General features: G+C 33.3%; 1 protein-coding gene across 1 annotated transcript in view; it reads left to right on the top strand.

Annotated features, from left to right (window-relative positions):
- The window catches only part of GALNTL6 (polypeptide N-acetylgalactosaminyltransferase like 6), a 1,140,566-nt gene that overhangs the window by 497,147 nt on the left and 616,077 nt on the right, over positions 1 to 27,342 (top strand). Inside the window, exon 5 of the mRNA XM_041767135.1 lies at positions 20,320 to 20,486. Coding sequence (XP_041623069.1) covers positions 20,320 to 20,486 — 167 coding nt within the window. The remainder of the gene's footprint in view (positions 1 to 20,319; positions 20,487 to 27,342) is intronic.

Raw genomic sequence — 27,342 nt, 5'->3', positions numbered from 1 at the left:
ACATATTGGATAAATCTATCCAATTGTGCTAATATGTTTACCCTTGCCTGCACCTCAATATCCCTTTGGAATCATTGGTGTGAAAGGAAGAAAATCCGAGAAAATAAAAATATCGGCAAGGCCCCTGGGTGCTATAGCTGGTTAAGGTTCTGACTCTTGATTTCGGTTTCGGTCATGATCTCAGGGTCCTGGGATCCAGAGCCCCATGTTGGGCTCTGTGCTCAGCAGGGAGTCTGCTTGAGATTCTCTCACTCCCTCTTCCTCTGCTCCTTTGTCTGCACTCTATCTCACTCAAAAAAAAAAAAAAAAAGTAAATCTTTAAAAAATAAGCGCTACTAATGAAAATAGAGATGGTAACCTAAATCAAACCAGTAATGTACAACAAAACTCTTAATTTAGTACAAAAATAATTAACCCTTTCAAAAAAATCATCAAATTAAGGTTTGGTGGATCAGTTTTTAGTTGCCATATTGTGTATTTATAAATTTATTTTAAAATATTAAAGGTTAAAATAATTACCTTTTAATAAATATTAAAATATTACTGGTTTCCTTCTCAGGTCTTATGTGATTTTGGATTTCTTGATATAGTTAAGCAGAGGATTAATGTGAAAACAAATCAATTTTTGCCTAAACTGAATGCTTTGTATATTGGTTTAGGCCTTCTAGCTAGCCAAATTATTCCCAAGTTACCTGAAATTATCTACAGTAATTCCCACTGACCAAGAACATTTCTAGTTATGAGAAATTTTAATACCTAATTGCACACCATCAAAGATGCTTTAAATTGCATTGTTGGCATAATAAATGTGCTCAGAGAATAATTTCCATCCACCTCCTCCCCCACCCCCACACTTCCAATCTTTTAATGTGTATTCAAGTGGAAAGAATTGCAGATGGAAACAGTGCAGAAAATCACTGAAGTCAAAAGAAGGCTGATATTCCCATTCTTCTCAGAGAGTGTTTTTTTAGCATAACTCCACCTTTTGAGAAAAGATATTCTTAGGCAATAATGAAAAAGAAAACGGAAAAATGGAAAGAAAAATATTTTGAAATTTTTATTAGAGTTATTGAGTTATGGTGTCGGAGGGCATTATTCTAAATGTTAGGGGAGACAAATGTGGCTAAAATATGGGCACAGACCATACTTAATTACTGAGGCTAGATATCTAGTGGGATAGTCCTCTACTAAAATGACACTAAAATAGGAAAGAAACCTTTTTTTAAAGATTTTATTTATTTGAGAAAAAGCATGAGCAGGGGGAGTAGCAGACAGAGAGGGAGAAGCAGACTCCTCACTGAGCAGGGAGCCTACGTGGGGCTGGATCCCAGGATCCTGGAATCATGGCCTGAGCTGAAGCAGATGCCCAACCTACCAGGCCACCTAGGCACCCTTAGGAAAAAACTTTATTAGAGTGTTGAAGATGGATGACATCAAAGGCTTAAGCGCAGGACAACTAGGAGTGATAGTTTACCCCAGTTAGTCTAGTATCTAACTTTCAGATGCAGGAAAACAGATCCAATGCAACCTCATTTGGTCAAGGTCCTCCATGTAGGAAATTGAGAGCCTAAAACAAAAAAATCTTACAGGGATCCCAGTGTTGAAAGTCGTGTGCTTTTGACCTTACATATGCTTCTCAAAATGTACGCACAGATAACCACAAAAGCATGCAGCTCTGTGTGAGTGGTTCTTGAAATTATGAAAGCAAACTGACACATACTGCATCCAGCATTACCAGTTAACTAGGCTGCAGGTAATTGACCACAGCTTGTTTATATTGGCAGAATCTGTGGAAGAGAATGCAAAATTTGTGTGACTTTTATAATCAAACATAACAGTTCTCCATTAGCCAATTCAAATTATAGGCTCAAGGTGCCAGAAGAGAAAAATTTATTTTCTTTGCTCTGGGATTGTGTCATGGAAAATATTGGGGAATTATATCTTGCAGTCTTGCTGAGGGGTCTTTATTCCCAAACACAGAATTGTAGTTCTAACTCCACTGTTCTACCCTATGGATCACTCTCTCTGTATATACAAGTGCTCTCTCATTCATACTCTTACATTAAGTTTAAAAAAAAAAATCATGGTTCTTGCTGTTTGACATGCTTAGTGTATATTCTCGTTCACTGTAAAGAATTTTCAATTTTTAGAACATGAGTTATTTCAGAAATCTCAATCCAGAACACATTCTTCTTTTAGCTGTCCTGCTTCTTTCTTGTCCACTAGCATAAAAATGAACAGCTTTCCTTTGGCTGTATTATTTCATTAAGTCAGGAATATATTCTCATTAAACGGGGAGCCATAGATTTAGGAAAATCAGCTGGCATGTGTCCAATATTTCAATCATTCTTACCCATATCCTAATAATAAATTTCAAGGGTCTAATTTATGTTTTTAAATATCTTACATTTTTCCAAAACTTTTAGCATCTCCCTATCTTGTATATTACAATTTAATTTTTTTGTTTCATTTTGTTTATCATCTAAACTTCGGTATTGTCAAATATTTTACCCCTTCTTCCCTATTCATACCTTTACCCTTTTGGTTGACTGTTGTACTTTTCGAAGACCCATTTGTGCATTTTAAATACTCCTTCTTCAGTTGCTGCCTAATTATGTCTACTATCATAGTACTTCGGCTCAACCCGAGATCTGTCCTTAAAACGTATTATTTTTGTATTTTATTTAATGCAATGATGATAAGAACTTTGCTATGAGAGTTTCTGCGTGACATATTATCAGTCAGTGGGTATCTTGTTGGCGTGGCTTCATTTTACTACAATTCAATTTCCTTCACCTGTATATTGATTGTGCATTTTCTTTGTATTCAGTCCCTCCTCTAGGATGCCACATCTCTATGTACTGTAGAACATTTCATTTTGACTTCCAGTTCAAGATAAGAAATATGAGCATATATTTAGAATAAAAATACATATAAAATAGGGAAGTAGAAAACCATAGAAGGATGGGTGGCTTGCATAGAAAAGAAACTCATACACTTCCGTATCAATGTATTGTTAGCAAGAGAAGATTGAAGAATATTTGAATGAGTATTACTCCCTAGACATAAATAAAGTTATAAATAGTTACCACAAATACTCTCCCAAATGTGATATAATTAATATGTGCAAGATGAAATTACACCTATGAAGAGAAGAAATGCATGAGATTAGGCTACATAAGAATCATGTATAATAGGAGCATTGAGGTAGGCTTTACAGAGGATTCAGTAAATGCATCATGAAATGAAATTCATTTTTTGCTGTTATAAAAGAATACATGTTTATATGGATACGCAGTCATGTACATACACACTAATTAAAATTCATTTATAAGGTGACTGAGTAGCTGGGATATTTTTGTACTAAAAAATTCTACTCTGAATTGTGGCTTTTCCTTTTCATTTAACTTTTCTTTTACATTTTATTTATATTCTTGAGATAGCTTCATGACTTTGACAATAAATAAGATACTGAATATTAAGGAAAACTTCTGTGATATCTCAACTCTTGGGAAAATATACAAGAATTTTTACAACCCCTTGATTATATGAGTGCTTTCAGTAGTGTTGTAGTTGTATAACCACCTGTACAATTTCAGAACCAAATGAGAGATTGTCCTAGAAATGGTTGGTAATTAAAATATATTTTTATTATTGATAGGGTTATCTTGGTCGGCATGATTTAGATGTGGACTAAGTGTGAATTCCAGAATGAGGCAGATTCAGCCTTCAAGTCATAGATATTGTTGAACATGCAAGGACAGTTGTATAACATAAGGCATAAAGAACAGAGTTAGCTGTCTGATCTCTGCAGGCAAGCAAATTCCAAAGCAGAAGGATGAAGGAGGGGCTGAGCCAAGCCTGATAAGCTCACTAACACAAATTCATCTGTTGTGTGTCTTCCATTCTCCTAGAGTGTATGAGAAGATAGAGACGAGGAATATTAATCTAATGGCTATCCCTCTACATGTGAACATCTATTGAGAGGAAGGAGTCTCCTCTCTTGATGAATAGTGCATAAAATCTACTTAGTATATGTGAGAAAACACAATTTCTCAACATAAACAACTTTTGAGTGAATTTTTTATTTTTCAGTGACTTATAAACTAAGCATTCCTGCCTTCTGGAAATTATTTAGAATAATAATTCTAAAAAACTTTACTTCCATGATTTGCACTGTGGTGCTGAACAATTCAATTTGTCATTTTTAATTTCTATTTACCCACTTCACCAAGTGAGGATGCTCACTTGCTTTATGTATCTCACCATGTATTAAGATCATTAAAATTAAGACCAGGTTTACCATATCAGTTGCAGCATGATATATTCAGTTATTTCTTTTCTTTCTGATGATAATCCTTCTGCTTAACTTCCTTCTTCTCCAGTTATATCATGAAGATAAAAAATATATGGAGATCAAATGAACTGTAATTCTAAAATTTAAATTGTAAAAACAAGTAAATTTTAGGAGTCAATTCTAAGTTTGAGGAAAATAATTATACTGTCTAATTTTTAAGCTATGATTTAGTGAATATGCTTAGAATAATTTTATATGAAATAGAAAAGTGTTATTTATCTGTTTTGACTCTTGTCCATTGAATACTAGAACTCATTCACAGAAATGTTTGAGTTTAATCATCCAAAAGTGTTCAAGGATAATTTTTAAAATCTCTCAATGTCAAAAGTTACATAAAAATGTGGGAGGCACTGGCATTCTTTCATGTTTTTATTATGATTTTCTTGTGAAGTTGATGAAGTGTCTTCTTTCAACAAATTTACAAATGAATCTGAAATAAATTAAGCTAAAATGACTATTCATCCACTCCAATCAGGTATGAATACTTCAAAGAGAGAGATGGGAAATGTATCATTTGAATCAAATGTGGTTCCAGACTAAGGTATGTCTAACAATGACAAAAGAAAGAAAAAGAAGAAAGGAAGAGAGAAAGAAAGAAAGAAAGAAAGAAAGAAAGAAAGAAAGAAAGAAGAAAGAAAGAAAAAGAAAGAAAAAGAAAGAAAGAAAGAAGAAAGAAAGAAAGAAAGAAAGAAAGAAAGAAAGAAAGAAAGAAAGAAAGAAAGAAAGAAACCCAGCTAAATCACAAACAGCAAATTGGGAGAAGAATGACCAGGAACAGCAGATAGGAAATAATCATTCACAACTATAATTCAAATGAATATCTTTCAATATTTTTTGTGAGCCAGTTTATGCAAACTAGTATAGACTTCAGTACATTTTTATGTTTCTAGGGATACTTTTTAAAAAACCATAGTAAAATAACAAAATAATTACACACACATCTCATTTATTGACTAACGCCTGAAGGATATGGAAGAGTTTTTATCACTATAACTAAAAAGTATGTCTTGTTGAAAGGAAAATTCTCCTAACATAGTTAACAGTTCAAGAGCTGTCAGACATTTAGCTTTTGGAATAAATGACAGATCATGAAACAGATTCTTAGAAAGGTGGAATGAGGATGAGCACAAGGGCACTAGAGTCTAAAAGACTGGTAATTTGAAAGTTGTGCAGGCACACACAACATAAAAAATAAAACAAAAAAAAAACTTCTAAAAATAAAATTACAGCTGCTTAAAAATGTCTAGTGAATTTTAAAGTATATTTTTTAACCTTTTAACAAGAAAAGGATCAAATAACATAAAACTGAAAACTTAAGGTTGAAAAAGGAATTCACAACTTTAATTTCTTAAAGAGAAGAATGGGAATTTGATATAGTGTTGTATATTATTCTGAAAGATTAATCCAGCAATAGCAATTCTAAATTTGTTCCTTCTTTATTTTACTCCCACCCACAGAAGTTTATTGAAATGAGGAGTAGAGATTAATATTTTAACCTATTTATTAAAAAGGTGAGAAAATATGCCATTTTTAAAAGATTTATTTATTTATCTTAAAGAAAGAAAGAGAGCATGAGTGGGGGAAGGGGTAGAGGGAGAGAATATCCAAGCTGACTCCCACTCAGCACAGAGCTGAACATATGGCTAAATCTCATGAGCTATGAGATCAGGACCTGATCTGAAACCAAGAATCATATGCTTAATTGACTGAGCCATTCAGGCACCATGAAAATCTGCCAGTTTTAAAAGCTGATATCTTACTGGTGAAAAATTGGATGTATTTCCCCATATGATTATGGCATAAAATGGGTGTCTCGTTTCACCGATTTTATTCAACACTTCAATACTGTACTGTATATTCTAGCCCAGGCAATTAAGCAAGAAAAATAAATAAAAGACATCTAAATTGTAAAGAAAGAATTAACATCAATTAATTAATTGGCAGATGACATAATTTCCTTTATGGAAAATCTTGGTAAATACACTAAAAAAATAAATAAATAAAACTTATTATAACAAGTACAGCAAGGTGGCAGGGTACAAAAGCAATATACAGAAATCACTTTATTTTTATACACTTAACAATGAATAATCTGACAATGAAATTAAGAAAACGATTCCATTCACCATTAAGTCAAAATGAACAAAGTACTTAGGAATAAATTGAACAAAAGTGACATCAAACATAATACTTTGAAAACTACAGAACAGGGCAGCCCGGGTGGCTCAGAGGTTTAGTGCCGCCTTCAGCCCACCATGTGATCCTGGAGATTTGGGATCAAGTCCCATGTCGTTTCTCCCTCTGCCTGTGTCTCTGCCCGCCCCTCCCACATGTCTCATGAATAAGTAAATAAAATCTTAAAAAAAGAAAAAAAACTACTACAAAACATTGTTAAGGCAAATTCCAGAAATGGAAAAAACGTCTCATGTTTGTGGATTAAATTTAACATTGTGAAAATGGCAAAACATCCCATAATGATTTACAAATTCAGTGAATTCCCTATCAGGATCCCAGCTGACATCTTTGCAGAAATTGATGAGCTGATCCTAAAATTCATATGAAATTGCAAGGGACAAGGATAGTCAAAACAATCCTGAAGAATAGTAGTCAAATAAGATGACATATGCTTCCTGATTTCAAATTTATAATAAAGCAACCGTAATGAAGATAGTGTGGCATTGGTGTATGGATAGATATTTGGATCAATAGAATATAATTGAGAGTCCAGAAATAATTCTATACATCCACGATTAATTGATTTTTTGATTAGCCAAAACTTTTCAATATGGAAAAAAATATTTTTATTTTAAGATTTTATTTATTTATTCATGAGAGACAGAGAGAGAGAGAGAGAGGCAGAGACACAGGCAGAGGGAGAAGCAGGCTCCATGCAGGGAGCCTGATGTGGTACTGGAGCCCAGGTCTCCAGGATCAGGCCCTGGGCTGAAAGTGGTGTTAAACCACTGAGCCACCCAGGCTGCCCCCCCAAAACTATTTTTAAATAATTGGTACCGAGACAATTAGATAGCCACATGCAAAAGAATGATCCTTATGCAGAAAACATAAAAATCAACACAAAGTGTATCCAAGACCTCAGCGTAAGTGTTAAAAGAAAAAAATGTGGAAATAAGTCTTCATGACCTTTTATTTGACAAAGTATTCTTAGCTATAATACCAAAGTATTAAAAATACAAGAAAAAAACAGATAAATTTGGCTTCATCAAAATGAAAAATTCTTATGCTTCAAAGTATACCCTCAGGAAGGCAATGATAACCCACAGATTTAGAGAAAATATTTGCCAATCATTTATCTGATACAGGACTTGTAACTAAAATACATAAAGAGCTTTTATAATTCAATAATAAAAAGGCAAACAACCCAGTAAAAATATGGGCAGATCATCTGAATACTCAAATTCATAAAAGGGTGTTCATCATCATTAATCATTAGAAATAAAGATCAAAACCAAAATAAGATGCTGCTTCACATCCAGTAGGATAACGAGAGCCAAGAGTTCAAATAAAATGTCAAGGATGTAGAGAAATTTTAATACTCCTATGTTTCTTGTGGGAATGCAAAATGGCATCATTCTTTGGAAAATAGTTTGGCAGTTCCTCAAACAGTTAAATACAGAATTAACATATAACTCAGCAACTCCGTGTCTAGGTATACACTCAAGAGCAATGAAAACTTATGTCCCCACAAAAATTATATATTTTTATAGCAACCTTATTCATAATCCAAAAGGTAGAAAAAACCCAAATGTCCACTGATGGATGAATATATAAACAAAATTTGGTATATCCATACAATTATGGAAGATTATTCAGTCATAAAAAAGAATAACATAATTATAAATGCTACATCTTTGATTAACTTTGAAGACATGACGCTAAATGAAAACAAGATCCAAGATGTCACATAATATATATGATTCTCTTCATGTGAATGTTCAGAAAACGTAAATCTGTAGAAGCTAAAATAAACAGTAGTTACCTTAGGGCTGTGACAGGATAAGAGGAAGGGTGTAAGTTTTATTTCTGAACTGATAAATATATTTTAAAATTGTTTATGCTGATAGTTGCACAGGCTGTGAAGACACTAAAAACTATTGAATCTTGCATCCTAAATGATAAAACAAATTATTTGTATGGTATGTGAATCATATCTCAGTAAAGCTATTTAAAAGAATAAATCACTCTCCATTTTCTCCAAGACAAATAATTTTATTTCACTTCTTTATTATTACCAAATGAAGTGATTTATTCCTCTGGTAGACCTTATCATCTGAGTCAATGTCATACATACCAATCTCTAGAGTTTTGTATATAGTAATATATGCCTATTTGTTTTGAAGTGTTTGGTATTTTCTGTAGAAGTGGAGAATTTAGATATTAATATTTTTATATTTTATTATTCTAGCTTAAATTTAATTTTATATGATAAAAAAGCTTTGATACCTCCACATCTGTACAATGACTTCTTTACCTATTTTTCCCTCCAGCTATCAACTCCAACTTCTATATAAATATTGATTTCCTCAACTCCCATTCCACTCTAAAGCAGTTCTAATTTGATTCAAGACACTGCAGTGTCATTAGATTTTTTTCTTGCCAAAGTCACTAATTATTTCCATGTTGCCAAAATCCAATATATTTAAAAGTCTTTGTCTCAGGAAACTTTCCAGACTTTGTCCCTTCTTTCATTTTTAAGCACTCTTGTCTCTGTTTTGAGCAATGGGAACACATTTGCTTTTTATCCCCAGATCTTTCCAGTCTCCCCTACAAACAGTTCATCTTTATCTGATGGCTAGATATTAAAGTTCACTGATGCTCTGTACTGGCTCCCAGGTGCCTCATTTTATTTACTCTTTCCTTGCTGATCTCACCTACAATGGCCTATTAATTCTGTACCCAAAAGGTAGTGCCAATAGGATCTCAAATGCATGCACATCACTGAATCTCAACTATATCCACTGTCATTTCCTAATTGGAATCCTACACACTCCTTTACACACTCCCTCTTGCTCTTGTGCAATACATTCAGCAGAACGAGCAATAGTGAGCTCTAAGAATTAAGGCAGATCATTATATCCCCCCAGCTAAAATACTTAAAAGACTCCTTGTTGCATTAAAAGTAATAGCAGAGTAAGAAAATCCAACACCTGCCTCCATATTCTGATCACTGCGTATCTCTTGCTTCCTCTTTTGCCTTTCCCTCTGCGTTCAATATATTTCTGCTAAAATGAACAGATAGAGCCATGAAACAGAAAACTCTTTTGTTCCTCAGTATAGACATAAAATAACACATTACATTAAAGCATTAATCATATCACCATCTAAAATATTAACTTACAAAACAGTTCCTATGCAATAGGTGACCAAATACATACATGCATACATACATACATAGTGATTATCTCCCACCCCCACTAAAAAAACACACTTACATATACTCGGCATTCCAAACCAATTTTTCAGGCCTGTCAACGACAAAATAAATTGCTAGTTATCACTGCTTTATCAAACCCAACTGACATGGGAAGATTAGAACAGAAAAACAGTGTGACTAAAAGCAGCCATTGAAAATTGAATATGCTGACATTAAAACAATTACTATGTAAATTGGTGCCTGGAAATGACTTCTATAGATATGCTCTATAGTATGCTTGTCAGTAGCCAGATGCCAAGTTGACATTTTATTCTGCTGCTGTTGAGAATGGGCTGAGAGAACTTTAGCTGAACCAAAATGGTTTTTCAAGAAATCAAATGACAAAAAGTTGAAAGAATATAAAGAAATGTCCTCCCCTTTCTGAGCATGAGTGATTCCCTGGAGAAGTTAAAAAATATATGTAGATGTGGTTGACTAACTATAACATACTTAGCTATTCTGATAATCTAGTACAGGAATCTTCTTAAAATAAACTTCACAGAATTAAACTACCTGAACCGTCATCTATCAGCAAAGCCATTTAAATGGCTTCGGATAGACCGAGACAATAAATCAATTACTTATTAGGGTTCTGTACATCATATTGAATCTGACACAAATGTATCAAAACAAAGTCAGTATGTACTATATGTATGTATATGTATGTATATATGTATATGTATGTATATATGCATATATAGTATATATATATATATATAATTTTTCCTCTGTATTAATGAAGTCAAGCAAATTGTAGTATTTTGAATTGGTTTCCCCCCACATACATCCTAATGAAAGTAATTGGATCTGAATTGGTACTGTCTTTATCACCATTTCAGGGAATTACCATGATTATTACCATGATTATTACCATGATTATTAAAAAATGGCTCAAAATCACGGAGAACACGGGCCCCAAAGGAAGCTCAAAATATAACTCTTTGCCGGTTTAATGTAGTCATTACTATGCAATAACATTTTACATGTTTGGGAATGCCTGGGTGGCTCAGCGGTTTATTTTTTTATTTTTTATTTTTTTTAAATTTTTTATTTTTTTTTATTTTTATTTATTTATGATAGTCACAGAGAGATAGAGAGAGAGGCAGAGACATAGGCAGAGGGAGAAACAGGCTCCATGCACCGGGAGCCTGATGTGGGATTCGATCCCGGGTCTCCAGGATCGCGCCCTGGGCCAAAGGCAAGCGCCAAACCACTGCGCCACCCAGGGATCCCTGGCTCAGCGGTTTAGCACTGCCTTCGGCCCAGGGCCTGCCTGATCCTGGAGACCCGGGATCGAGTCCCACGTCAGGCTCCCTGCATGGAGCCTGCTTCTCCCTCTACCTGTGTCTCTGTCTCTCTGTGTTTGTCATGAATAAATAAATAAAATCTTTAAAAAAAATGAGTTGTTGGAGGTAGCAGGCAGTACTCTGAAATCTCTCCCTTTTATGTGGGTGCTTAGACCATTTACATTCAATGTGATTATCCATATGGTTGTCATAATATACCATTTTACTATTGATTTTCTATTTTTACTATTTAATCTTATTCTCCTCTTCTCCTGTCTGTAGCTTCTTTCAGTTTAACTACATATTTAATTATTCCATTTAATCTTTTGAGGGGGGGCATATTAGATATAACTCTTTACTGTGTTATCTTAGTGGTTGTTTAGGGCTGATGGAAAATAATATTAACTTATGGTCTACCTTTAAGTAATGTTATGACTTGATTTATAGTATAAGAACCTTAGAAAAGCATGTATGCATTTTTCTACCTCTGGTCTTTATACTATTGTCAATATACATTTTGCTTCAATTTCTATTATAAATCTCAAAATGCATTGCTGTCATTTTTGCTGTACACAAAGCAATTATCTTTTTAGATATTGAAAATAAACTAGTAATTTTATTGTTTACCCACATAATTAACTTTCCTGTTATTTTTTCTCTTTTGTCTACATAAAAATTTTCATTTGTCTATTTTTCTCAAGGACTTCTTGTAACACTTTTTGTGCAGATTTTCTGATGAATTAGTTCATTCAATATTTGTGTATCTGAAAATGTTTTCATTTTGACTTTGTTTTTGAAGTACATTTCATTGACTAAGGAAAACTATTTTTCTCTTTAATTTTTTTTCCCTGTACCTAAAAGATGCTCCCCACTTCCTCACTATCCTGTATTATTTTTAACAAGAAGTCTGCTACCATCCTGGTCTGTGTTTCTCTGGATTTCTATCATTTTTTCTTTTTTCTGGCTGCTTTTAATATTGTCTCTTTATCACTGATTTTAACAATTTAATTGGGATCCCTGGGTGGCGCAGCGGTTTGGCGCCTGCCTTTGGCCCAGGGCGCGATCCTGGAGACCCGGGATCGAGTCCCACGTCGGGCTCCCGGTGCATGGAGCCTGCTTCTCCCTCTGCCTGTGTCTCTGCCCCTCCCTCCCTCTCTCTCTCTCTCTATCATAAATAAATAAAAATTTAAAAAATTTTAATTATATCTACTTATTTTCTTTCCCTAATAGTGAAATGTTAGTGATGCAAATAGTCCTTTGGCCCTGGGGTCCAGGCCCCTTGAGGGCCTGTATTCAAATAACAATTTGTCATAATTTTTTAGTTATAGATATTTATTTGTATATATTATTCAATGGTTTATTTCTAAAAATATCTATGGAGAATACATTGTACATTTCACAAAAATATTTGAGGTACTAAAGTAATTGCTTAGCCCATTTAAAAATATTACAGCATTTACATACTTCTAAATGATCAGATTCTTATAGAGATGTTTTAAAGGCTAAAAAATAGGATGACAATCAAATTTCCAAAAGATTATGTAAGCAGAAGTGATGAATATTGGGTTCTTATTCTTTGTTCTGTGCTATCTAGCTGTATGAGTTATAAATGCTTTACAGAAAATTGTAAACTTTTAGGTCAGGAATAGTACCCATCATTGTACCATTTCTTTACCTGCTATATTATTTTGCCAATTTGACTGTAAAATAATTTGTTTAACTTTCTAAATCTGTAAAGGTCTCAATTCTCAATTAAATAAGGAACTAAATTTGATAATTTTTGAAATGTGGTTGCAGCTCTAAAATGTGTTGCAACTATTTCTATAGATGTGAACCCTTATGTATTATAACTTTTTTTGTCTAAGAAGAAATTAAAGAGATTTAGTTAAATTTTATCTAAATGTAATCTTGTCAGGTAGTTTCTATTTTTCCTTTTCTCCCCCTCCCCCCCCTTTTTTTTGAATGAAAGAAGGCAGAGGCCTAAAATAGCTGTGTTCATTACGCTTATTTGCCAAATATTTCTGAGTAATTCCTTCTGGATCCTATAGGATTGCACTTTCTGGGCCCTTGTGCTGTGTGACTGATTCTGACCAATGAGTTGTAAGTAGAACACAATATGTCATTTTAGAGACAGACCATTTATTTACCAGCTTGAGACCCATCAGTGTTCTCATTTACCTCTAGCAGAGTGATTAACAATGGTAAAAACGTTGGCTGTTTGCACTGACTGCAGTGAGCAGAGACTCTCCTGCCAAACAATGGTGAACAAATAAAGCAGCAGGAAAGATGGAGCCATTGTTTGGAGCCATTGGCATTTGGGGTTGTTTATGACCACAACATAACATTCTGACTGATATATTTAATATAAGCAGATAGAAAAACAAACAATAAAACAAAAAATAAAGCCATACATTAAATAAACTAATGGAATGACCTATAGATTGAAATATGCAAAAAAGTTCACTGAAACATTTTATTCATGTCTTGCAATCCAAGAGTTTAAATTTTAAAAATGTGTGTTTTGATAGTGTACCCAAAACAAAATATTCAACCTAAGGTACTAAGAGGGAATGCAATGTGAAAATGTTGGGGTCCTGGAGCAAACAGCCAAGAAAGACTTCTTGAAGCATCTTTGGTGCAAAAAGGTGGTTCTATTAAAGCACAGAGACAGGACCCATGGGCAGAAAGAGCTGCACCAAGGTCATGAGGAGTGGCTGATTATATACTTTCAAGTTGAGAGGGGATTAGGGAAAGCATCAAGTCTCTATGGAATTTGGAAGAAAGGTTACCAGGACCTTGAGGGGCCAGCTGTTGTCAGAAAAATGTCATTTACTACTCTGGTAAAACCTTGGTCATGAGACACTTCAGATATATACCAGGAGGCCATATGCTTGCAGGATGATTGCTAACATATATCTTGGTCGGGGGGAGGGGGGTTGGGGGGTGGGCAGAGATAAAGGAAGTTTCCAAAGGAATTTTTTTATGTTAAAGGAGACTTACAGGATCCTGGAGGTTGGGCTAATGTTAAGCTAAGTTTGACTTTGCCATTAGCAAAGTATTAACATAGGAGCAGTTGAGTTCGTACATCAGAATGTTTAGGTGATGGTCAGGAGAATGTGAAGGTTTTAAGAACCTCAAATGCAAGTTTAGTTAAATGCCCACAATAAAAATGTTGACAAAAAAAAAAAAAAATGTTGACATTGGTTGCATGAGTAATAAAATAACTCTTTAAATATAAAATAGCACTATAAATATATATATGTATGTGTATATATATGAATATGTATACATATATAATTAATAAGTCTGGTTCTTATTTTTATATATCTGAATTAAAATGCATTGATTGGCCTATTGCTATTGTTGAAAAAACATCTTATTTTTGTGTGTGAAATCAATGAAATTATAAAGATAAATTAATATAAGTATGAAAGGAATGACATTATATTTAAAATAGACAATGTTGCAAATTAAAAATAGTTTTTAAATCTCTCAGTTTATCAAATACTAATAGGGAATATCAGAAAACGTTTGTGTATTTTGTTTTGAGAAAACAGAAGAATATGAGAAACTTTCCATTTATTTTCATTAATAAGAATGGTTTAGCAAAATATTTATAGATTAATTTTTTGTTAGCTTTTTAATATACCTTCCTGATTTGTCATTTCTCTCAAGTAACTTTTTAAAGAACTTAAACTATTTCTTTTGTCTCTCTGGTACATTTAAAATTTGAAGAGTGTTTTTGCCATCATTTAGGTAAATTGTTACTTAACAAAAATATGTTATGTAACATCTCTTACTTAATTTAATGACTCATCTCTAAGCCATTCTTAAACTCGAAGTTAATTTTATGCAAATGCTTATTTTAAAATAACATAGCAATACGAAATGCAATAATTACCAGCATTTTCATTCATATTCCTATAAGCTTAATGCAAAAATGTTTTAATTGGTCCCTATTTTCTCTTCAGAAATTTGCTACCTACCTGTAACATAAACACATAAATTGTGTTTGACTTTATTTTACTTATTTCTTCAACACAGTTCCATATTACCATATTGTTTTCATATTTAACATATTTCCATTCTCAACCTGACTTGAAGTTAAGCCTAAAATATACAGGTTGCAGATTCTTAATAAAGCCCTGGATATGCTTCAATATTTCTAGTAATGCTGAGAAGCAGTCATTTGGAGCACAACTCCTAGAATCCAGTGGCTGAGGTTGGGAATGAATTCAGTTTTCTTTGGAGCAAGTTAAGTACTAGAATGACTAAATATAATTCAATCAGATTAAACCCTGGTTTTCTTTAGAGTAAAAAATCAGATCAGTATCCTCATTATCTTTTGCCAAAACTGTTACAATCTCCAATCTTTCTGTCTCATCTCTGCTCTCTTCATTGTCTGCCCTAATATGTAAACATGATCCTGTCTCCCTCATCACTAACAGTATGTGAAATATTTCACGTTGACTTCAGGCTAACATCCAGATTCCTTAGAATCACTTTAAAGACCCTACATGATCTATTCTTAACATACAGACTCATCTATAAAGACTTCTCTAATTCTTTCAGACAAAGTTAGTCATATTTCCTTTGGGCTCTGATTGCTGTGTGCCATCTATTATGTCACTTGTGTCATTTGAGTCAAATCATTTTATATATCTGCCTACTGGTCTGTGAATCCTTAAGGGAAGAAACCATAATTTATTCAACTTCCCATCCTAAGTGTCTCTCACTTTCCCTCACGTAGTCCCAGTCTCTCCTAGTTTCCTCCCTCCTTCCACAGAGGACTTGACAGATAAAATAATAACAATTAAGAAGCAATAACAGCAATGACAATAATGTATTATTTATCAAACCTTTGCTATTATCAGATATGCTTACTGTACGAAGTTCTTTGCATGGACTATGTAACTTAATTCTCATGAACATATTATGAAGGTTGTTGGGGCTTTTAAAATTTAATTATTGGGCAGCCCCGGTGGCGCTGCGGTTTAGCGCCTGCAGCCTGGGGTGTGATCCTGGAGACCTGGGATGGAATCCCATGTCGGGCTCCCTGCATGGAGCCTGCTTCTCCCTCTGCCTGTGTCTCTGCCTCTCTCTCTCTCTCTCTCTCTCTCTCTGAATGAATAAATAAAATATTTTTAAAAAATAAAATTTAATTATTTAATTTAATTAATTTATTCATTTTTTTCCCCTGCAGTGCCCCACAGAGAGAAAATTAGTCTTACAGAAGTTAAATAACCTGCCCCTTGTCACATGGGTGTGAGTGGCAAAGCCATCATGTGAACCTAGACGTCTGATGTATAAAGTATGATTTTTCAATATTTGAGAAATGAATCAGCACAAGATATTAGGGAGTTTTCCATGTTGGTCTAATTGAAAAAAAATTATACACATACATGTAAAGAAGGTAACTTTATTGCTAATAATCTGCTGATTAGGATAAGGCTATTTTTATATTACACTGTGTCAAGTCATGATAGCTGTATTTTATTAGGCATGGGGAAGACTCTGGGCAGAGCATCAGAAATTAAGAAGTTGAGGGGCACCTGGGTGGCTCAGTGGTTGAGTGTCTGCCTTTGCCCAGGTTGTGATCATGGGGATCGAGTCCTGCATCAGGCTCTGCTCGGAGCCTGCTTCTCCCTCTGCCTGTGTCTCTGCCTACTGTGTGTGTCTCTCATGAATAAATAAATATTAAAATCTTTTTTTAAAAGAAAGAAATTAAGAAGTTGAAAGAAATAAAATACATGAAAATATAAAAAAAAAGTTAAATGTCTGCAGGCATAACAAATTGCAAGCCTCATAATGCAACAGAAGAAATATTTTTTTAAAGAACTTTGACCGTCACTTTATATTGAAAGTCTGTTTTTGACAAGTACGGTATTATTTATATGCCTATGTCTAAGAACGATTTCCCTTAGAAGCAGGCCTTGAGACAAAAATTTGTAGTAATTTTTTAAAGATTTTATTTATTTGAGAGATACAGAGAGAGTGAGAGAGAGCGAGAGAGCACTAGTGAGGTGAGGGGCAGAAGGAGAAGCAGACTCACAACTCAGCAGGCCCACCCCCCACCCCTCAGCCCCGGCCCTGGCCTCATGCAAGACTTGATCATGACCTGAGCGGAAGGCAGATGCTCAACCAAATGAGCCACCCAGGAGCACTTGACTGTAGTAATTTTGAGAAGGAATCTCAGAAAGTACCTAGGGAGGCTGAATGAGGAAGTAAGACATGGAAAGGAAAAAAGCCAGTAAAAGATATACTGTCAACATGCTTATTGCTGTGGGCAACTGAAGGTCAGTCTTGCTGGGAAACTGGTACACAATAGAGAATATACCTCACAGTTATCTCATCATAGGACTGTTTATTCTCCAGCTTCCCTTCTTCATTGGTTGATACGTGCTCTGGGGGGCACTAATTTCCCCCAGAACTTCTAATCTGCTTTTGTTCAGAGATGAGGGAAAGCACTCAGTTGGTGAACTGCAGGTATAATTAAGGATCCTCTTGTCATATACTGGGCTGGTGAATGCTCAGGAAATACTGTGGTCCACTGGCACCATCTAGTATAGCCTATCACTCACAAGCCTGTTCCTCCAGTAAAACAGATCTTTTCTGGAGCCAAAAACATATACATGCACATAGATATATACATAGACAAAAAGATGAGTATACCCTATATATAATTGCTTTGTTCAACAGGATATTTGACACTTCAACCTAAATATGGTCAGAATTGACCCCCTCTTCACCTCCAAGCCTTGCACCCCTGAAGATGTGCCCCTCACGCTGTGCTCATATGTCAGTCTGCATTTCATAAGATCAATTGCCATGTCCAAAACATGGGAGTCCTCCTTAAACTTCTTCTCCCAGACAGTTACCAAGTCATGTCAGTTTATTCCTAAATATATATTGAACCTATCTTTGCTGGCCACCTTCAGCTCTTGAATTTCTGGAACACTTTCCAAACTGGTTCAGGGGACTCTCTTAGCAACTATAACATCCTATAAAATCTCTACATTATCAGTTTAAGTTTAAAACTCCAGCTCTCTAGTCTGTTTCTCCTCTTAGGTTGTAAATGTCTTAAAGTCAAGGATTAGGTTTTGATCATTGTTTTATCTCCATTTTGGATCCTGGCTTATATCAACCCTCAGTATATCATTGTAATTTAGGTGAATGAATGAATAGAAGAGATCTTTTCACATCTTATTTGTGGTAATAGTTTGAACTCACAGAGAGAAATTATTGAAAGCATTTTTATGCAGGAAAACCTTATTTGCATAGGATCAGTCTTGCATCTGTGTCTGCCTTTTTTCTGAATAGATTGTATAGAGCTGTCATACATCGCTATTGATTGCTTAGAGGGGATTGCTCTGAATGCAATTCTTATTTAATTTATAACCCAGTGATATGTGCAATGTCTCATCTTATGTTTGAAAAATAATTTGCCTTCTTGGGAATATCAGTTGCATTCCCAGTTGCATTGTTGGGTATGATGGTTTGCAGAAGTAGGTTCAAAATATTGATATATTGATATAGTGAAGCACCATAATCTGGGTCTTTGGCTTTGTTGGAATAGGTCTACATGATTATAACAATGTATGTTGAATTACTTTAGCACTCTTTTCCAGACTTGTGCATTCTGTGTAAAAGCACCTATTTCACAATACTTCCTCGGAAATCACTTACAGATCTTTTTTATACGTTATTATAATTTTTTAGCCATTCTGTGTTATCCTAAAATGAATTTCAGATTTTTTTCTAGCATTTAATGTCTAGTATTTCATGATATAATCTTGATGCTTTTGCCAACTCTTTTCATCGTATTTAAAAGCAACAAAGTCTACTTGTTTTATAGATATTGTTACAAATAAATTCTGAAATTAAATAGCTGATAATAAAGGGACAGAATAAAAAAGGAAGTGTTTATATTTGTATATTCAGAATATGTATTTAAAATATTTAATTTTATTTTCCAAGATAGTTAGTTTTGTTGGCTTTAATTATTGTCATGTTTTTCCAAGCTGTAAGGCGACTTTGATTGTAGATTCACAGCAATATTTAATATATCTTATTGAGACCATAGTAAAATAAAGTCTTGAAACGACTGGGAAAAATATTTTAAGTAAATATGGTTTTGAATATTCTAGTGCATTTCTATACATCTTGGTAGATCTACACATACATCAAAGCATGCTGTGGTTTGTTTCCTCATCGAGACTAAATAGTAGTCTGTGTCCTGGCAAAAGCTGAAGCACTAGATGTTTTTACATTTAAATTGAAACCATTTCTAGAGTTCCACTCTATTTTTTGTTTTCAAGTTATTCATATCAAAAAATTCACTGAATTTAATAATTGATTGAAATTTTACTCTATTTTGCTTTGAAGTAACTCAAAGATTTCACAAACAAGTGAATTTGTCATCCTCAATAAAATTTGGGCAACTTGCTGAACTAAGAAGTAAATGAGATTTGAGACCAGATTCCTGTCCTTGTGCAGCTTATAAATTAATTAAATAAATCAAAAATATGCAAAAATAACAGTTACACATAGTAAATTGCTTTTAACTATGCCAAAAGTTAAAGCCCACGTTCTTTTTGGTATCTCAGACTTTTTCATAATGAATAAAGCAACATGGGCTCTGCTTATAATTTCCACTAGAAATGTGATAATGTCTGGGTTCGGATCTTAAGGTAATGTTATTATGTGGTTGTATCAGTATATGCTTATTTAAGATTACCTCTTCATTTATTTCATTGTAAAACTGTGTTTATCCCCATAGAGCTTAAATATCTCCCAGCCATTGAAACACACAACTCAAACTGATTAACTGAGCGTAATTATTACAGAAGTTGGATTTCTAGAACTTCTCAGGAAAACTCTCTAAACCTTAACTAGTTATAAGTGAAAACAATTTTAACTCATAAAATTTGTTTTCATTATTATTAGTAATATTAGGAAAAGTTTATACCAACAATAACATGTTTCTATGCACTTCTTACCTAATACCTGAGTTCCTGATACAAAAAGGATAAATAATTATTTCATTAAGAGCACATGTGAAGAAGATTATTAATGAATTTCAGGAATGAACTGAGTAATTATTATGATGTACAAGCTCTGATTGGAAAAGTATTAGACAAAGTCTAGTTTTCACAGATGTTTGATAACGGTGAGTAAAGAGCAGTAAAAGATATCTTATCATTTTGCATTTGATATTGCTTTTTTTCCTCCTCTATCATCTCTAGTTGTAAGCACAAGATGTACCTGGAAAGGCTGCCAAACACCAGCATTATTATCCCATTTCATAATGAAGGTTGGACTTCACTCCTGCGTACTATCCACAGTATAATTAACCGAACTCCGGAGAGTCTGATAGCAGAAATCATCCTAGTAGATGACTTCAGTGATAGAGGTAAGATACAGTTAATATATTTTATTTGATTCTGTTATTACCTACATAATCATTACTGGCTTTAAAAAGGTTGGAAAATTATTTTGATGTTTCTTTCTGATTCTATCTGGAAGGTGATTATGAAGTTTTGCCTATGTTGTGCTTTCATAAAATGTTGGCCAAATGTAAAAGAAATGAATGAGAAGGTATTGGTGTTGTTTGGGAAACTAGAAGACATTTGCATTACACTTCTGTTGTAAATTAGACAGGTGTTGGCAAAATGCCTCAAGTTCTTTCAGCTTCAGGACAAACATTGTAAAATATGTTATTGTAAGTACATATGAATGGGGAAATATTCCAGTAGATTTATAAAAATCTGTTCCTGTTTCTGAAAGGCATCTGCTCTATTATTTGCCTGTATGATCTATCTCTAGGTTGTGCTTGTGTTACTTCATAAATACCAGAAATTGTAAATAACACAAATATTTTTACTTAGCAATTCCAACTATTTTCCCTATCTGAACAATAACCAAAAAAGTCCAGTATGTATCAGAAAATTTGACAGAAGTTTTAATATTTCTACCATTCTGAAAAACATGATATGGTTTATAAGACAGGGAAATAAAATCATAGAAAGTTTCCTGAGATTAGGGCTTCATTAATCACCTTTGTTCTGAATGTGAGAATTGTGAATACTGTATGGAAAGTTAAGCTTCTCTCTTTTGGCTGATGTGAGTGAACAGGAGGAAACCTTTTCTAATGATGTTCATCTGTTTGGGAATGCAATGTTCTACCTTATATTTTATTGCATGAAGGAGCTCTGCTTAACTATACCGTATTTCTGTAAGAGAGAATGGCAGTAAAAGAGTTTAATTGCATGTTATCCTGTTGCATCTTGAACTCAAATGGGTTAACTGAAGTTTTGAAAATCTCATTTGCAACAAAAATGTCAGTTTCTTCATACTCTCAAAAATTCTATAAAAGTAAAACTGTTCAGTGTGTTAATCTTAAGTTTTCTTTAACAGAGTCCCAGACTTCAATGATATACTTCAAATACTTCATAGTTTACATGAAATTAACATGTTTTGAAATTTGTATGACCAAAATTAGGTTGTCTAACATTTCATTAAAATAACAAACTACCAACTTGGTAATTTAGGTTGATTTCAAATAGTTTTTGCCTTAGGTAAAGGCAAATAGTGTTGCTTAGGTAGATATGCACTTAATACTACCCAATAATGCATCCAGTATCTAATGCTGGAATTTATTACTTACAAATTTATTTAAATAACACATTAATTTCTGTTCTATTCTAATTGAGGCTACTTATTTCAAAGTAATCACTATACCTCAGACTAAAAATAAGTATTTAATGTGTTAAAGCTAAAACTTTAAACTTTGCTTTTAAATAAAAGAATGAAAAGAGGAAATAAAGATCTGGAGCTGCACATCACCAAATAGATGGTCTTTTGTGGTTGATTGCTACTAAGAGAAATGTTCTGTGCAGCATTTTCTACATAATTAACAGCAGACTTTTGACCTATAGATAATATAGTAGGAAACACTTGGTAGCAGAAAATTGTGGCTTACAGAGCATTTTTTTGCCGAAATTTTCTCAGAGACGTTTTTCACTTGAACATCTTTAAAGAGGGAGAAAGTAGTGGCATCTACATTTGTCTTGACTTAAAATCATTGTCATCTTTTGTACAGTGGCAATTTTGATGGACTATCTTTCTTCATATGTCACATGGGAAGTAAGTGACAGAGGACTGTCAATGTAATTAGTGTAACAGAAGTACAACAAAGAAAAAAAGTATTATTTGGGATAGTAATGGTGATTTTGACTTTTCTATTGGGCATTTTTAAGGATAACAATAATTTTTATGTTTTAGTATATCTTTAATTTAGAGATTCTATTCCTATGAACTATCAAGTTGAAAGTATTATTTTATGAACACTAAACTTTCAAAAGGTTAAATATTTTGAATATTACTTTTAATTATGTTATACTCTTGATATATGGAAAAATAAGCTTTGCAAGAAAAATGTGATAAAATACTTCTGTAATCTTTTAGAATATGTCATAATTCAAAAGTTGCATGGAATAGGAAAGATTAGTCTTCCAAATTTTTATTTCAGATTGAAAAAATCTCATCTGACAAAATATGGGGGTTAGGTGGACCTAATTCAATCCTCCTTCCTGAATTATGAGAAATACAGAAGGTTAACATGAAGAACACAAGTTATAATTCCAACACCAACTATTAACTATATGATGTCAGGTTAACGAATTCTATTTCTCAGATTTTTTTTTAATCAAAGTGAAGATAGTTTTTAGTTATCTAAGTAACTTCTTGTAAAGAGGTCAGGATGGAGAGCTGCCTTGAATGGTTGAATGAATTGTACACTGTAAAGGAGAGTAATTTCTCTCAAAAATTGATTTCTAATCATCAAATATTCCCCTGCTGCTATAATAAAGAGCATCTATACTTCTTTGTGAGGTTCCTCTCCATTTAATAAAATCTATTCCACAAGAATATCTATCTATCTATCATCTATCTATCATCTATCTATCTATCTATCTATCTATCTATCTATCTATCATCATTTATTGTCTCCAGAAGCAAAAGAAGGCAGAGGGCATGTGAGGACAAATTGTAGTAATTTATAGCACATTAGAAAAGTTAAGATTGCTATAACATTAAAAAAAATCAAATTGTACCATTAGGTAAGTAACTTACTACAGATATGGAAGAAAAATTACATTCTAAAGGTTCATCAAAAGGAGAATAAAAAGATCATGGTCATGTTACCTACTTATGTTATGTGAGGGGCCTTACATGAGTGTTTATCAAAATTCCTTTTAAGTTTATTTTCTCCGTTATAAGAGAAGGAAGATATCTTAGGACATCTCTTGTTTACAGAACCTCTAAGACAAAGACGATTTTGCTGCTTCTTTTTATTATGACATTATCTCTACACATGTTGTTAAAAGTTAATATATTTTAAAGTGTATTTATACATTTTTTGGACAACCAGAAATTGTAAGCCTGCAACACGTAGGGTCTTTTTCACCAGTTCTTTAAAAATCAAACTAAGTAGGCCAGACAAAATTTAAAGTACAGGAAGATATGGGTTTTTGGCTTCCTTTAAGAAATTATATTTCTGAAATTTTATACTTTATATTTATTTTAGAAATACATTCCGATTTCAAGTCTGTACATCTAAACACCTCTGCATTATAGCTTTTCTCGATATTCTGCAATGTCCTTTGGCCAAAGGCAATACGGTTTTGACAAGGCTTAATCAAATATTATTGCCTTATATTTTATGTTCTTTAGGTCAATAGAATAGCTACATGTGCAAAGAAAAAAAAAGAAGAACCAACATGTTAGCTATCTTAGTAGCACAAGTTGAATATCACTTAGAATTCAGAGTTCCAAATAATGTAAGCCCTCTAGTAATTGTCAAATTCTGTAGTAGTTGTTTTCATAGCAATAGAGAAAAAAATACTAAAATATTTTATAATTATAGAATAATTTTAAATATTACAAAGTGATTTTTAAAAATCTTATTGAATAAGGTTGACCCGGTTATCATACAAAACAAAACAAAACAACAACAGGTGCATGCCATCTCCAGCAGTTCTCAGTTTAGATACTCTTCCTAAAGCAGGCTCAGTAAACAGAATGTTGTTTTAGCCTCCTATCATAAGCCCTCTGTCTCCAGAAACATGACAGTATGGGCCTGCAGGTAAGTTTTCAACAACAACACTATGTTTTTGCTATCCAAAGCTTACCAAAGTTAGTGAATGTGATTATTTTTTCCCCAGCAAGCTCTCAGAAATACATTTAACAACTTAACTTGAGGCCTGTAACGAGGCTTCATGATGACTTTAAAGCAGGACTAATCCTGGGCTTATCTCCAAATTCCAGACAACCTTAACAGCATCCACATGGAAAATGTTGAAATGTGTGAAATAAGCTGGGGCTTAACCTCAGAGATAGGGCATATTTGAACCTGACAATTCTCTAAACTTTGTGCGCTTAGATGAATGCAAGTTCACCTTAGGCTAGTCACAGAAGAGCTGCTGACACCCTTCCGTTGATGGAAGTATGGAGGTACAGCTCTGCACGCCCAAGACAGGTGCACACAGACTCACTCCCTCTTGTTCCTGCTTGTTCCAAACCCTCTGGTTAGGAAAGCTAGGATTTGAGTATTTCAAGTTCAAAAAGAACTATTATGCTGCATGTACAAGTTAGTACAGGGACTAGAAACCGTCCTCCCAATCCAGCAAAGAAGCAACTTTGAAGAAACCCAGTGTACTTTTCTGCCAACAGTATAAGTCCTTATTACTTATTGGGTAGTTCACGGACCAGCAGCAGCAGCACCACATTGAAGGTTATTAGAAATGCAGAATCTCAGGCCCCATCCAGGTGTATCAGAATCTTTATTTCAACATAATCTTTGTATAATTTTTATGTAAATCAAAGTTTCAGAATAACTTTCATGTATTTCAAAATTGGGGTCGAAGTAATATGAGTAATGAATAATATGAATAATATGCATAAGTAGCATAATTTAGAAAATTTCCTGTTTTTTGTGTATATTGTTGTAAATACATGTTCCTACTTGGTTTTGTTGTTTAGTGTGCAGTTGATATTAGAATCATAAATCTGTAAGTAAAGGCTGGGATGGAAATCCTACAGTATTATCTCTATGATATTTTAGATATTAATTTTACATTTATTATTACATTCCTTTGACAGATTTTAGCATTTCCACAGATTTGTAGACATTTGCTCTGCCTTCTGATGAATTCCTTTTATAGCACTCTATGTTTAGGTTATCACCATTATTCCCTCTCCTGTAAATTTTTCTCCTTTTTCTAACATTTTATAGGTCTATTTTGCTTTGGAATCATTCAATGATTTCCACGCTAAGTTCAGGAAGTGGAAAAGAAATATATATCTATATACCTATAATATATATAGAAATATTTATATGGAAAAATATATATTATCAACCAATAGCACAGCAATTTCTTTAAAGATCCATATTACCATAAAAATCACCAATTCCTTACATCGTTGAAAGTGTTTATTCATCTTTACAATGGTGGGAATATTTTAAATTACATCACAAATGGTAATGATGAGTCTTGAATTTGGTTCTATTTTACTCAAGTAGTCTCCAAGTGTACATTAAGGAAAGTTTCCATAAGCAGACAAATCAGTTAGCACATGTTTTACAACTGTTCGAAGTTGGAAGATATCATCAGTGTGAAAAGGTCATAAAATAGATAAAGAATGATAGTGCATTTCTATTTTATATGATAAAATACTAACACTAAAGTGCATATAAAGATTCTGAGATGACAGTCAACAAAAATGTTTTAGTGCTGGTATTCCATCAGATACTCCACTAGACTACGAGACATGCAATTTTTATTACTCAGATTTATTGAGAGCGAATCACTGTGATGACTCTTGTAATTGTGCATATTTAATATTTATGTTTTAAATTGTAAAGATAATTGTACTTTAAAAATACAATATTAAACACTAATAAGTGGCAGGAATTAAGAAAATGTAAAATACAACTGTATATTTTTTTATTTAGAAATTCAGCATCACTTGCTAAAGACTTCACAGAACGCTATTCTGATTTCGGTTGATAAGTTTGGATATCGTGTTGCATTATGGTGAAATGTATAGTTTTAATAAAATAGTTCCATTTTACCAATTAGTTTAGCATCTGTGGTTGAAAGGGAGTCAAAACACAGAGTGGCACCGTATCCTAGGGTCATAAATATGAATGTAAAGCAGTAATGTGTTCTCAAGGTCAGAGGAAAATGAGCCTATAACCTACAAGAGTAAGTTTTGGAAGTTACAAAATATAAAATTAACTCGTAGAAGAATCATTTTGTACTCATAAAATATGAGTGTTGCCCATCAGTGGCAGAATGTGCTTTGATAGAATCTATCTCAGAAGGCAAGGTGTTTTGGGGATTTCTATCTCTACTTTTAAATTAAAAATCCAATTTCACATGGTGTACATCTCTACGTAAACAGTGCATCTGACAAAGCTAATGGGATTTATGTATTTTTGTTGAGCCTTAATGTTTAAAGCAGCATTTTGTAGTGTCCTTTTTCTTCTATACTGCAAATGTGAATGATCTCTCCAGTTTTTCGGAATGTTACTGAGGATTATATACAGATTCACAGTTCTCCTGATACTAGTAGAATCCTTTATTTATTCTAGTAGAAGCCTATATTAAGTAGGTGCCTAGTACAAATTAAAATAGAGGACTTTGAGATTCTCTAAAGGCATATGTTATTCTTAATGAACTGTTTTATGAATTAGCCTTTACAGCACTGGCCCTGGTAGGTTCAGAACACAGCAAAAGATTCATATGGGAATTCTATCTTTCTGTCCTCTAAAGAAAGTAATGATTAAACCTAAATTTGATTAAATTAATTTCAGTTTTAGCAGGATTTATATTTAATTTACACAGGTGTGCTTGTGGAAACTCCCATTCAAATAGATACTTTATGTAGTTAGTTTTAACAAAAGCTATTTAAAAATGTTCTGCTGTAGAATGTGAGAATATAGTGTGAGAGAGCATAGTCATCAGAATGAAATCTTTTCACATTAATTTTGAGCACAAAAAACAAGTATTTGGACTATGTATAATAGAATGAAGAGGTATGACCTAAGTTTCATTGCTTGGTTGCAGTGTATGCTAGAGAACTCATATAATATTAGAACAAATTTTACAGTTGAAAATTTTGTTACTGCTTTCTTTTCCTTTGTCATTAAAAAATATTTTGTATACTTAAATGAATGAAATAAACAGATTAAAACCACGGTTCTC

The sequence above is a fragment of the Vulpes lagopus genome, chromosome 8 (assembly GCF_018345385.1).
Source record: "Vulpes lagopus strain Blue_001 chromosome 8, ASM1834538v1, whole genome shotgun sequence".
NCBI classification, from domain to species: domain Eukaryota; kingdom Metazoa; phylum Chordata; class Mammalia; order Carnivora; family Canidae; genus Vulpes; species Vulpes lagopus.
Note: the sequence above shows the minus strand (reverse complement) of the source record. Positions and strands in the feature narration are given on the sequence as shown.